This window comes from Lampris incognitus, chromosome 14 (assembly GCF_029633865.1).
Source record: "Lampris incognitus isolate fLamInc1 chromosome 14, fLamInc1.hap2, whole genome shotgun sequence".
Lineage (NCBI taxonomy): Eukaryota > Metazoa > Chordata > Actinopteri > Lampriformes > Lampridae > Lampris > Lampris incognitus.
Window position 1 is genome coordinate 9,515,999 of NC_079224.1, and position 11,391 is coordinate 9,527,389.

General features: G+C 51.4%; 1 protein-coding gene across 1 annotated transcript in view; it reads left to right on the plus strand.

Annotated features, from left to right (window-relative positions):
• The first annotated feature begins 3,591 nt into the window (after positions 1–3,591).
• agap3 (ArfGAP with GTPase domain, ankyrin repeat and PH domain 3) overlaps positions 3,592–11,391 on the plus strand; it is an 83,969-nt gene continuing 76,169 nt past the window's right edge. Inside the window, exon 1 of the mRNA XM_056293248.1 lies at positions 3,592–4,643. Coding sequence (XP_056149223.1) covers positions 3,647–4,643 — 997 coding nt within the window. The 5' untranslated portion in view covers positions 3,592–3,646. The remainder of the gene's footprint in view (positions 4,644–11,391) is intronic.

Genomic DNA, 11,391 nt, shown 5'->3' on the forward strand with positions numbered 1-11,391 from the left:
TCATGTTAGTTGAAGTAATGTGACAGTTTAATAAGATTATGGAATCTGTTTCTCCCTCGGTGTGGAAAAACATCTCCGTCTAAACTGCTGGGGGACTTCGGGGTGATCTGATACAAAGGCTTGTACAGCTTCATCTGGAGGGTGTCAGCGGTTGGCACAATATTCAGGAGTCAGGAGCACTTTATTTGTCATTTCACCTCATGTACTCGAGCACATGGAATGGAATGAAACGCCCTGTCCCCCGGCCCACAGCAGTACAACACAAAGACAAAAACACGTCCAAAACCTGCAAGAACACACATACTCAAACTAACACACATCTCCAAACTAACACACATATCCAAACTAAACAAAAAGAAATCACTGTCCAAGGGAAGGAACGCCAGCCAGGATGACTGTCGGAACGGCCGGTCTGCATGGGCTAGCAGTTAGCCCAGCCCGCCCCGCTTCCGCGTCCTGTCAGACCGCCCTCAGTGCTCCCCCCTCGGGCGCAGCTCCAGGCAGGGGCCGTGGCAACCGGACGAAGCAGGCCAAGCTCTCCCAGCCGATCCAGCACCAGCAATCCCAGCCAGACATCCTCGACACACCTCCCCGCACTCCACACGACCACACCAAAAACACCACAGTCAACGCCAGGTGAGGCCGCCGCCAGACCGCCCACTGCCGGTCTGCATGGGCTCGCAATGAGCTTAGCCCGCCCCGCTTCCGCGTCCTGTCAGACCGCCCTCGGGCGCAGCTCCGGGCAGGGCCGTGGTCCCTGGGCCCACAGTGCAGCAGACCGAGCGCTCCCAGCCGATTCAGCGCCAGCTCTCCCGGCCATCAAATGAAGACAAAACTTAGACGTGGACTAAGACACTGCATCGACGGTACTGAGTGACGCCGTCGCAAATGTGAATTCGCGCCGCCATCTTCCCACACCGGAAGTGGATTTTTTTTTGTGGCTTGGCGCGTGGGCTACTTCCTTGGTCTTTGTGTTTTAGCTTGATTTCCCATAGTGATGCTGTCTCGGGATGGCCTGGCAGTGTCTCCACATAGCCCGTTGTTCACATCCGGATTAATTAGTTACACTTTCATACTTGTGTGGTACAATCTGTATTTAAATGTAGTGCGGCGAATGTTGCATCTAGAAGCATCAAACACACTGAAAGAAATGGAAAAGTGAGTTGTTTCAAAGGTTTGTAATAAAAAGAAAGGCTCTGCCTAGTATATCACAGCGTAAATTAATACCATATTTTTTCTACTGCCCAGTCTGACACACAGATTAACAACTTAATGCATTTAGGAATAATTTGCATACCTTTCACCGGTGGTTGTAATTAGAACCTCTTTTCTACCGTAAGTTATGTGTACTCGTGTTGAATAATGGTCGCTTTTTTTCCAGTTCTCAAAACTATTCTCCCCTTTATCACCGCATGGGGGCAGTGTTTCAGCCTGAGACCCTCCTTGGCTTGTTACACTGTGGGGACCGGAATGTAAAATCTGGCTTTGCCCAGTCTTGTCAGTTTTGTATTGCTTGACCATCCGTGCTGGCTCTAGCTTGACAGAACAGTGCATAATTGAACATCAAAGGTGCTGAAGGAAATTAGGCTGCAAACAATATAATTGCTCTTTCATCTCACTGCCTTTCCATTCTTAAAATTCCGTCAGCTAATTATGTTGCACCTCAAGTGTGTTCTCTGCAATGAGTTTCTATCCCCCGGGGACTGTTTCTCTCATCACGGTACTTCGGCTGAATGGCCTTGAAGCTGGAAATAATTAGGAGTTCGTAGGAATGATTTCTTTTTTTCAAACATGACATTTACTCATTTCTGTCCTCGTAACTAACAGCACTTGGGACGAAGTAGAACAACTGAAAATGATCCAGAGTAACCTTTCCATATACCGTATGTCACTTTTTCTCTTAATAAAGCTTAAGCTGTGCCCCAAGGGGAAGGCCGTGTTGGGGAAGCCACCGGAACAGTGGTGCATGTTCCTGTGTTATAGATTCTGCTTGTGAGAGCGCGAGTTTCTCTTTCTTCGGCTGTGCCTCGTTAAAGTTAGCCGACCGGTCTGTGTGAAACCTACGTGGTCTGTCTGTGAAGGGGCTCGTGGCGTTCCCCTCTCCCTTCCTCCAGCGAGCATGGGAAAGTATGCCCCCCGCCTTTTTTTGTGTCCATTACGCTTGTGTGGCTTGGAGAAAACTAGAGGGAAAGGAGCAAAACGTAGAAAGAGGGGAAGGAGACGGCGAGGCAAAGAAAGCCCCTTCGGACCCAAATTCCTTGTTCACGGCTATTTTGAAACGCTCGCCCTTCCTTAGCTACCGTAATGAATGATCAGCTCACTCTTCCCTCAACGTTGTGTTCACTCGGTGTCCATTTATGTCTCAGGGGGTGTTGCAAGTCGCTGTGGAAAACTCAAGGGGGCGTGTTTAATGCTCGTGGGATCCACTCCTTGTTTTCCATCTGTCCTGGGGGGGTGGGGTGGGGGGGGGTTTGGAAGGCAGCTGAAAGTTCAGAGACACACACTCCCTCATGCTCTGCACGGCGAGAGCTCAGAGATTAAGGGGCTTGTCTGCACTGCCGGCAACAGGGATTGCTCACAACTCATACCTTGCCAAAGAGGGAGGATGATTCAGTTTTTTTACATGATGCAACTTTCACAGGTATGACAAACATGACTCTGTTTATTATCCGGAAAACAACGGAGACGCTGTGCTCTCCTCCGCCTTTAAGAGGCAGGTGAAACGAACCGAAGAGAAGGCAACGGCCTCCTGAATGCGTCTGCGGTTCTGCTGAGTAAAGGAACGAAGGGGATGCAGGGAGCACCAGGGCTTTGCTTAGACGTGTTTGATGCTTCTTCACATGTCGAAGTTGAAGGATTATACCTGGCGTTGGAACTCGGCCCGGACATGACGGACTCCACCGACGGAAACAAAACGGCACCCAGGCAGAGTGCTGGCGTTTGTGTGATCCGCATGTGTGTGTGTATGAGAATGTGTGAACGTGAACACAGTCGGAGAATGACTCGGTGTGAGTGAAGTGCCATGCTCTTGTTCAGCAGCGGGACAGTGGACGCTTTCCCAAGGGGACCGGACGTTAGCCAGCAGCCACAGCAGCAGGGGAGGACACCTGACCACGTCTCGGTCATCTCGAACGGGAAATGCGGCGATGAGCTGGGGATGGGCCGCGTCACCCGCGCCCTGGTGGAGCACTGCAGGCCAACGGGAGAGCTAAGTGGAGCGATGCCAGTCGAGGACGGCCCCGGGCTGGGCAGGGCGCTTAGGGAGCTCGGCAGGTGGCCCTCCCTGAGCCGAACAGGTAGAGCTGTGGGGCACAGGGAGGAAGTAGTTGTGGAGGAGAATGAGGAGGAGGAGGAGGAGGTAGTGGAGGAGGGAGGAAAAATGAAGAGGAACTGGTTCCTCCGACAACCTTCCAAGAACTCAGTTTGCTCTCCACGGCTAGCCAGAGATGGGGCAGAGGCAGCTGCTGGAGTGCCTGAGACAGAGGGGTGGGGACAACACACACCGGAGTTGACATTCGCCTCTAACCATACGAAAGGACTTGTCCTTGGAGATCATGGCACTGTGTCGGGACACCACTCTCTGCCCCGAGCTGCACTGTGTAGGCCTCGCCGGGACGCAGCCCCGCTCGGCAGGAGACCGGTGAGCATGTATGGAGACCCAGTCAGACAGCTGAGTGGATCACAACCACAACAGGAAAACCAGCTTCGGAGGCCCAGGAGTGTGTACATGCTGGCAAGCCAAGTCTCCTTTCTGTCGGAGTCTGTGCCCCAGCAGGCCTCCGGGAGGGCAGGCTCTTTAGAAAACAGCCAGGAGTACAGGAGCAGGAAGGCAGAGCTGAGGGCCGTGGATGGCCTCAAGCCTGTCGTGTCTCAGCGGTCTTCAAACACAGAGGAGGTGATCCCCAGGGCTCGCCAGAGGAGCTGGAGGCCCAGACCTGTCAGTATGACCGTGCTAGAGCTGAGGAAGAGGGGATCTGAAGATGAGACAGACAGTCGGGGGAGCTGCAGCCGTACAGCCGCTGATGGCGGAGGGCTTCTCAAAGGCGGTTTCCGCTGGAGGCTGTTCGGCAAAGCACCTCAAAACAAGGACAAGGAGAAGGAAAACGTGAAGGATGCTAATTTTGCCCCCAAGTCCAGCAAATCAGACACGTCAAAAGGGACATTTGGCTCCTTACGCCGGAGCCTCAGTATGCGCATTAGGAGAACCCGGCATCGGGACAGAGTTGCCATGGGGTCTGAGGGGGAATCGGACCAAAACTCCTGTACCAAGAGTTCTGTAGGGGAGGCAGAACATCCCCCACGGCCCTTCTCATACCTGACTGGAAAAACCCTGCCACCTCCCCACGAGCTGGCGGAGGACGGCGGCACGCAGTACATTCAATACCACATCGGAGGCAAGGTCAAGGTAATGGAGGTACCCCTCTACCCAACTAAACTGTCCTCCAAACCAGCTCAGGAAGAGCCAAGCATATGGCAGCTCATTGCCAACCGTTTTAGGAGAAAGGAGCAGCCACCCAGTGTCAGATGTGACTCCCAACAGTCCCAGAGCAAAGACACGGGCCAATATCCCCTGGCTGGGAGTAAAAAGGCACTGTCAGTTGCTATAGAGACACTGGCAGGCACTGACTTCAATAAAGGTCAAGGTAAGGCCTGTAAGATTGATGAATATATTTCTCAGCACTCGACAGACCACGTACAGTCCCCCCCCCCCGACCGCTCTACAGAAAGAAAAGGGAGAAAGTTATCGTTTGAGCAAAATGCGGGAATATACTTTTTTAGAGGAAAAGGCAAATGAAAAACACATGGTGAATTGGGAGTTTGGATGATGTTCAAAAATGTCTCATACCAGACTTAGAAGAAAAAAAAGGTCCTTTTTGGTGTTTCTATTCTGGGCAATTTCATTTTGCAGGGCTTTTCTTTCGGTCTTTCTTTCTTACTGCCTTTTAGTTTGCATGTAGACCGTAGTTGTGTTCATTACAAGTTGTAGAAACTAGGGGAACATGATCAGACGCAGTTGATTCAAACCTGTTCGACCCCCTTTCCCCCCTCGGTAGCTTGTGCCGTGGCATGGTGTGTCGTCCCCGGCACCGTGTTGGTGTTGCTCAGACGGAGGACTTGGGAGCCTCACAGCCACGCAGCTTAGAGTAATGGCCTCAAAGAAGTCGGCGACTGTACTGGGGACGCACTCGGCAGCCCGGCACGGCTAAATTAAGAGGGCTTACGTGCTGTAATGACGGCGCAGAGAGGGACGACTTAAGCACGGCGTCTTAGAGGTTTGCCGTTCGTGTCAGTTGCCCGGAGGAGCTGACAAAGTAGCAAATATTTGCAGCTCCAATTAACAGCTGTGATCCGTCGCATTTTGCGTACCAGTGTGCGCCTCCCTATTTCTGGTGAGTTGTTTCTGTAACTGCAGATACGAAGTGCAAGCGCACATTCCAAGTCGGTTCTCGATGAGGGGACGTGTCCCCCCCCCCCCCCAAAAGGGATGTCCCCTTCTCAGGTGAGCATTCAGACTCAGAATCAGAACACTTCATCCATCCCCGGGGGGAAATTGGGGCTCTATTACAGACACTCGCGCTCTCGTAAGAGAAAACTAACAAGAAAATAGAAACAAAATAGAAATGAAAGATAAAATAAGAAATAGAAACAAGAACACAATGTATCGACAAGCGTGCTGCACCTCTATCTGTGCTGCACTACCGCGGCGCAGCATAAGCTGCTCCACGTCCCGAAATCCACCTTTTTCTATTTGGGTTGTCGGTCGATGTGTTACTAAGGACAACAAGTTAGTGTATTGTATGACCGCAGTCAGTCAGTCAAGCATCAGGAATGTAGGTGTGCCAATCAGCCTGACTTTAAGCTAGGTGCTCAAGGCCCAGGGCGGGACTGGCCCGCCTGTTGCTACCTGCCTGTGTTTGACAACCCTGCCCCCGAAGTTAATGCAGAGGTGCCCGAGAAGCCCGGCCCTTTAGGTGCAAGAGAGAACACGTGTGCACACACACAGAAACACCTGCATACACTGCACACACACACCCACACCAAACACACAATCGCGCCGCATCATTTCGGGAAGTTACGCAACAGACACATCGATTACAAATGAAACAACAACCAGCACCGTTGCCTCGGATTGAGTTTTCTTGGGATGGGATAATAGAATAGGATCATTTCTACATCTTTTGTAGTTGTTAGTTTGTAGTTTGTAGTTCTACAGCTTGTGGTTTTTTTGGTGGGGAAGAGGTTTTCTTCCTTTTTTTTAGATGTCACCCCCCCCCCACCCCACCCACCCACCAAGACAGAGGTGTTGAGGCATTGTCCCCACCCCCCACCTGTGGGTGAACAAAGCCATTCCTGCGAGGCCTGCAGACACATGGGCGATCAGTGAACCATGTGGTCAGATGAGGGCTGTTTTTGGGCCGGAGCCTCGAGGAGGGCTGGTCATGAGGCAGTGAACACAGCACCGCCATTAGTGAGGGCTCGAATATTTTGGAAATAAAACTTGCGGTTAAAATGACTTTCGGCCGCTGACGGCTGAGGATAGAACAGGTCCAGCTGAGATCCGGCAGAGAAGGAAATGTACCCACTAAGGTGTATTTACTCAGTCTTGTCTAGGCGTGTCGTTACCTATTGGGAATTAGTGGGAAATCTCCCGTGTGTGTCGAACGAACGTGCTCTGTAGTCCTTTATCTTGCATCCAAGGGAAAAACGTGTTCACTCCAAATAATCCCCTTTTGGCTCCGTCCCATGCAATAGGCCTACATGGAAAATGTCGACATTCGAAGGATGTTGCTCTATGGAAATCTTCGTCTTTAGCCGGAGTCTGTTTGTCCATCAGATATTACACATTATGAATTCAGGAGGAACCCGTGTTTACTTGTTTAATTCAGACCAGCAGGGGTCTTTCTGGGGAGGCCCATCCTTCTTACAGCTGATCAGGCCCACCACCGCGGCAAACGGGCCCTTTAAAGCACATTAGGACAAGACACAGTGAAGCTGTGATAATGCTTTCCCACCTGCTGGAAAAGCAGGGAGTAGGCTGAGATGTATTGACAAGCCGACGTGTGAGGCACAGCTTGAGTGTGGCGGGGATAGTTCAAATCCATGAAGGCTTCACACGTAAACAAACACCATTTCTGAAACTTTCCATTGCTGGTGTATTGACCAGAATAGTTCATTTGCAAATATTTCTGTAGTTGCCCCTCTTTTTTATTACTCCCCCCCCTTTTTCTCCCAGTTGTACTTGACCGATTGCCCCACTCTTCCAAGTCGTCCCGGTCGCTGCTCTCCACCCCCTCTGCCGACCCGGGGAGGGCTGCAGACTACCACATGCCTCCTCCCATACATGTGGAGTCGCCAGCCGCTTCTTTTCACCTGACAGTGAGAACTTTCATCGGGGGGATGTAGCACGTGGGAGAATCACGCTATTCCCCTCAGCCCCCCCCCAACAGACGCCCTGACCGACCAGAGGAGGCGCTAGTGCAGCGACCAGGACACATACCCACATCCGGCTTCCCACTCGCAGACACAGCCAATTGTGTCTGTAGGGACGCCCAACCAAGCTGGAGGTAACACAGGGATTCGAACCAGCGAACCCCGTGTTGGCAGGCCGCCAGGCTACCCAGACGCCCCAGTTGCCCATTTTTAATGGTTAATGTCAGGCCTTCCAGTTCCTACTTGGTGAGAAAGGATGTGGCACGCAGCAGCTTGCGTCTTCACCAAAACCACCGAATGCAGAATAAGGAGGCAGGTAGTGGTGAGTTTACAGAGGAAGCACATTTTTGTGTCAAACAAAGAGACATGGCAGACCGAACCCACCCGATGACTAAAACCCAGGATGAATCAGTCGTATTTCTTTTTTTAACCTGCAGTGGGTTGGGTCTGAAATAGGACAGGTTCCACATTTTGATCGAGAGACCACGAGCTGCCTCTGAAAGCACAAGCTCAGTTGTGTGCTCAGAACAAGTTAACCCCGCTGAGCATTAAAGAAGGAGGAAGTTTCAGTCTGCCAGGCCCAGATGGTCCAATATCTTCATCATTCATCACTCCAGAAAACAAGCGATCAGGACGTCCGGGTAGCCTAGCAGTCTATTCCGTTGCCTGCCAACACAGGGATCGCCGGTTCGAATCCCCGTGTTACCTCCGGCTTGGTCGGGCGTCCCTACAGACACAATTGGCCGTGTCTGCGGGTGGGAAGCCGGATGTGGGTATGCGTCCTGGTCGCTGCACTAGCGCCTCCTCTGGTCAGTGTGGGGGGGGGCTGGGGGGAATAGCGGGATCCTCCCACGTGCTACGTTCCCCCGGTGAAACTCCTCACTGTCAGGTGAAAAGAAGCGGCTGGCAACTCCACATGTATGGGAGGAGGCACGTGGTAGTCTGCAGCCCTCCCCGGATCGGCAGAGGGGGTGGAGCAGTGACCGGGACGGCCGGGAAGAGTGGGGTAATTGGCCAAGTACAATTGGGGGAACAACCCCCCCCCCCAAAAAAAGAAAAGAAAACAGTGATCCAGCAAACTGTGACCACTGCAGTAATGCCATTTCATGCAAGGGAGGAAACGCCTCTTATGTGGCGCAACATTTACTGCAAGTCAAGTCAGTGTTATTTGTGTAGCCCAGTATTACAAGTTTGCCTCAGGGAGCTTTACAGCAACACAACATCCTGTCCTTAGACCCTCGCATCAGATAAGGAACAACTCCCTAAAAAAAACACATTTTAACTGGGAGAACAAATAGGGAGAAAGCTCGGGGAGAGCAGCAGAGGAGGGCTCTCTCTCCCAAGACGGACAACGTCCAATGGCTGTTGTGTTGTACTGCAACAGTTTGGCACCAGTGTCCACTGTGTCTCCCAGTCCCGGTCATTACAGTGTCCACTGTGTCTCCCAGTCCCGGTCATCACAGTGTCCACTGTGTCTCCCAGTCCCGGTCATCACAGTGTCACAGACTCACCTCGCACCAGCACGGTCAGTGCCTCACACACAAATAGCACATTCAACTTTTATGTGGCAGGAGGGGGAACGATATCTGTAGTCCTTTTTCTTCTTCTGGGCTTTCCGGGCGATGTGACCTGTTCTGCTGCTCGTCCCCGGGGAGCTGCTGGTAGGGAAACCTCAATCACCGCCGCGAAGAGATGAGTGCGGAGAATGAATGTCACTGAAGAGTGACACGACTTGTCCCGGAGGGGTTACAGTCCCCTCTCAACTCATTTAGACAGGCCAAATGCATGATTTATAGCCTCTTATTTACAGGATATTTATTGATATTCTGCTTTTTTATGTCTGTTGAAATTGACTTCATTTGCTGGTATATTTTCTATCAGCAAAATTAGAATTACAATTCTAAACGACACTATTATCAAGTTGTAGTAATTTGAGTGTGATAGTGCCGGTGGACAACCAAGGCCGTAAAACCCAAAATGCTATACAGGGATAATAGTCTTTGCTATTGAAACATTTTGGCTTCTTCTTCCACTTCCGATGTGGCAAGATGGCTGCACGAATTCAGGTTTGCAGCTGCCTCGCCCAGTATCGGTGTGGGAAGATGGCGGCGCAAAGTTACTTTTGCGGCGGCCACGCCCAGTACCGTCCATGCTGTGTTTTCGTCCATGTGTGCATCTAAGTTTGTTGATGGCTGGGAGAGCTTGGTCTGCTGCATCCGGTGGGCCCCAGGGACCACGGCCCTGCCTGGAGCTGTGCCCAGAGAGGTAACACCGAGAGCGGTGACAGGATGCGGAAGCGGGACGGGCTAAGCTAACTGCTAGCCCATGCAGACCGGCTGTCCGAGAGAAGTCGTCAAACTCTGCATGTATGTATTGTGCTGCAGAGTTTAATGTGTGCCAAAAACAAATTCCTCCGGCCTCGGTCATGTGGCTAATAAAACAATCTAATCTAATCCAGGCGTTCGCTCTCTTGGACAGTGATTTATATATATATATATATATATATATATATATATATATATATATATATATGGATACATGTGGATATATATGTGTTCTTGTTTCTTGTAGTTTCTTGTAGTTTGGTTGTGTTTTTGTCTTTGTGTTACACTGCTGTGGGCTGTGGGGAAACGCGGTTTTGTTTCATTTCAGGCGTACGAAACGAAACGACAAATAAATGTTCCTGATTCCTGATTCTACACAAATTACAACACTAATCAGATTTGATGAGAGCTCGGTTTCATAAGCCTGATCCAAACTGGGATCCAAAATGGTCAAACCCAAAAGGTAGCCGACCCTTGCAATGGGTGAGGTGCCGACACCACATTGCTGGTGCCTTTGGTTCATGTTGACTGGGTCTGTGGGATTTGAAGTGGTCAAACACCAGTGACATTAGCAGTATAACCGCAGCTGTTAGACATTAGCAACACAAAAACCAAAGACGAAGACAGAAACAGCAGTCTTCAGAGTTGTGGCTTTTCCTCTCACAGGTGTGTACTGTAACATACCTCCATAACCTCACTTGATAAGTGGCTGGAAACACGTGGCATGTGTACTACGTGTATTGACCCAAGGACATGGCTCCTTATTTGAGCGTCTGCCATGCAGATCTCAGCAAGGGTGCGTTTTCTTCTCCTCTGGATCACGCCGTGCCCTGCGGTAACCCCCCCTCTCCGGGGGAAAGGTCAGCTCTTCCACATCCACCTTCGGATTTTGCTGCAAGTTCGGGAGTTTCGGTTCTGAAACGGCGATGGACTCTGTCGACATCCCATACATCAATTTTCTTTTTTCCCCCTCACCCTTTTCTCTCCAATTGTACTTGGCTAATTACCCCACTCTCCCGAGCCGTCCCGGTCACTCTTCCACCCCCTCTGCCCATCCGGGGAGGGCTGCAGACTACCACATGCCTCCTCCCATACATGTGGAGTCTCCAGCCGCTTCTTTTCACCTGACAGTGAGGAGTTTCACCAGGGGGACGTAGCACGTGGGAGGATCACGCTATTTCCCCCCAGTCCCCCCCCCCCCAGAACCAGATGGCCCGGACCCGTCCCACACCCAACACTTCATCCGGCCCACATACCGTGTGGAATGATGGCACTTGGGCGGTCCGCTCCTGTTTGCCAGATCTGGGCCAGAACCAAGCCACAGCAGTGCCGCATGTGCCACATATTTGCCAAAGGCGGCCATATTTGTTTTGTGATATTTGGGCCATATTCACCATTTACTTCAGGGTCACATCCAGATCACATGTTGCCCAGAGCAACGCATCTTTGCCAGAAAAGGCCCACATGTGATTTGGCATATTTGGGCCATATTTGCTGTTATACATGTGGGCCACTTCAGGCTCACATCCATGTTGTCAGGGCCAGAAGAAGGCCATCTGTGCCGGATCATCGCCTGAAGTGGCCCACATCCGGATGCTGTCTGGGGAGGTAACGCAGGGATTCGAATTGGCGATCC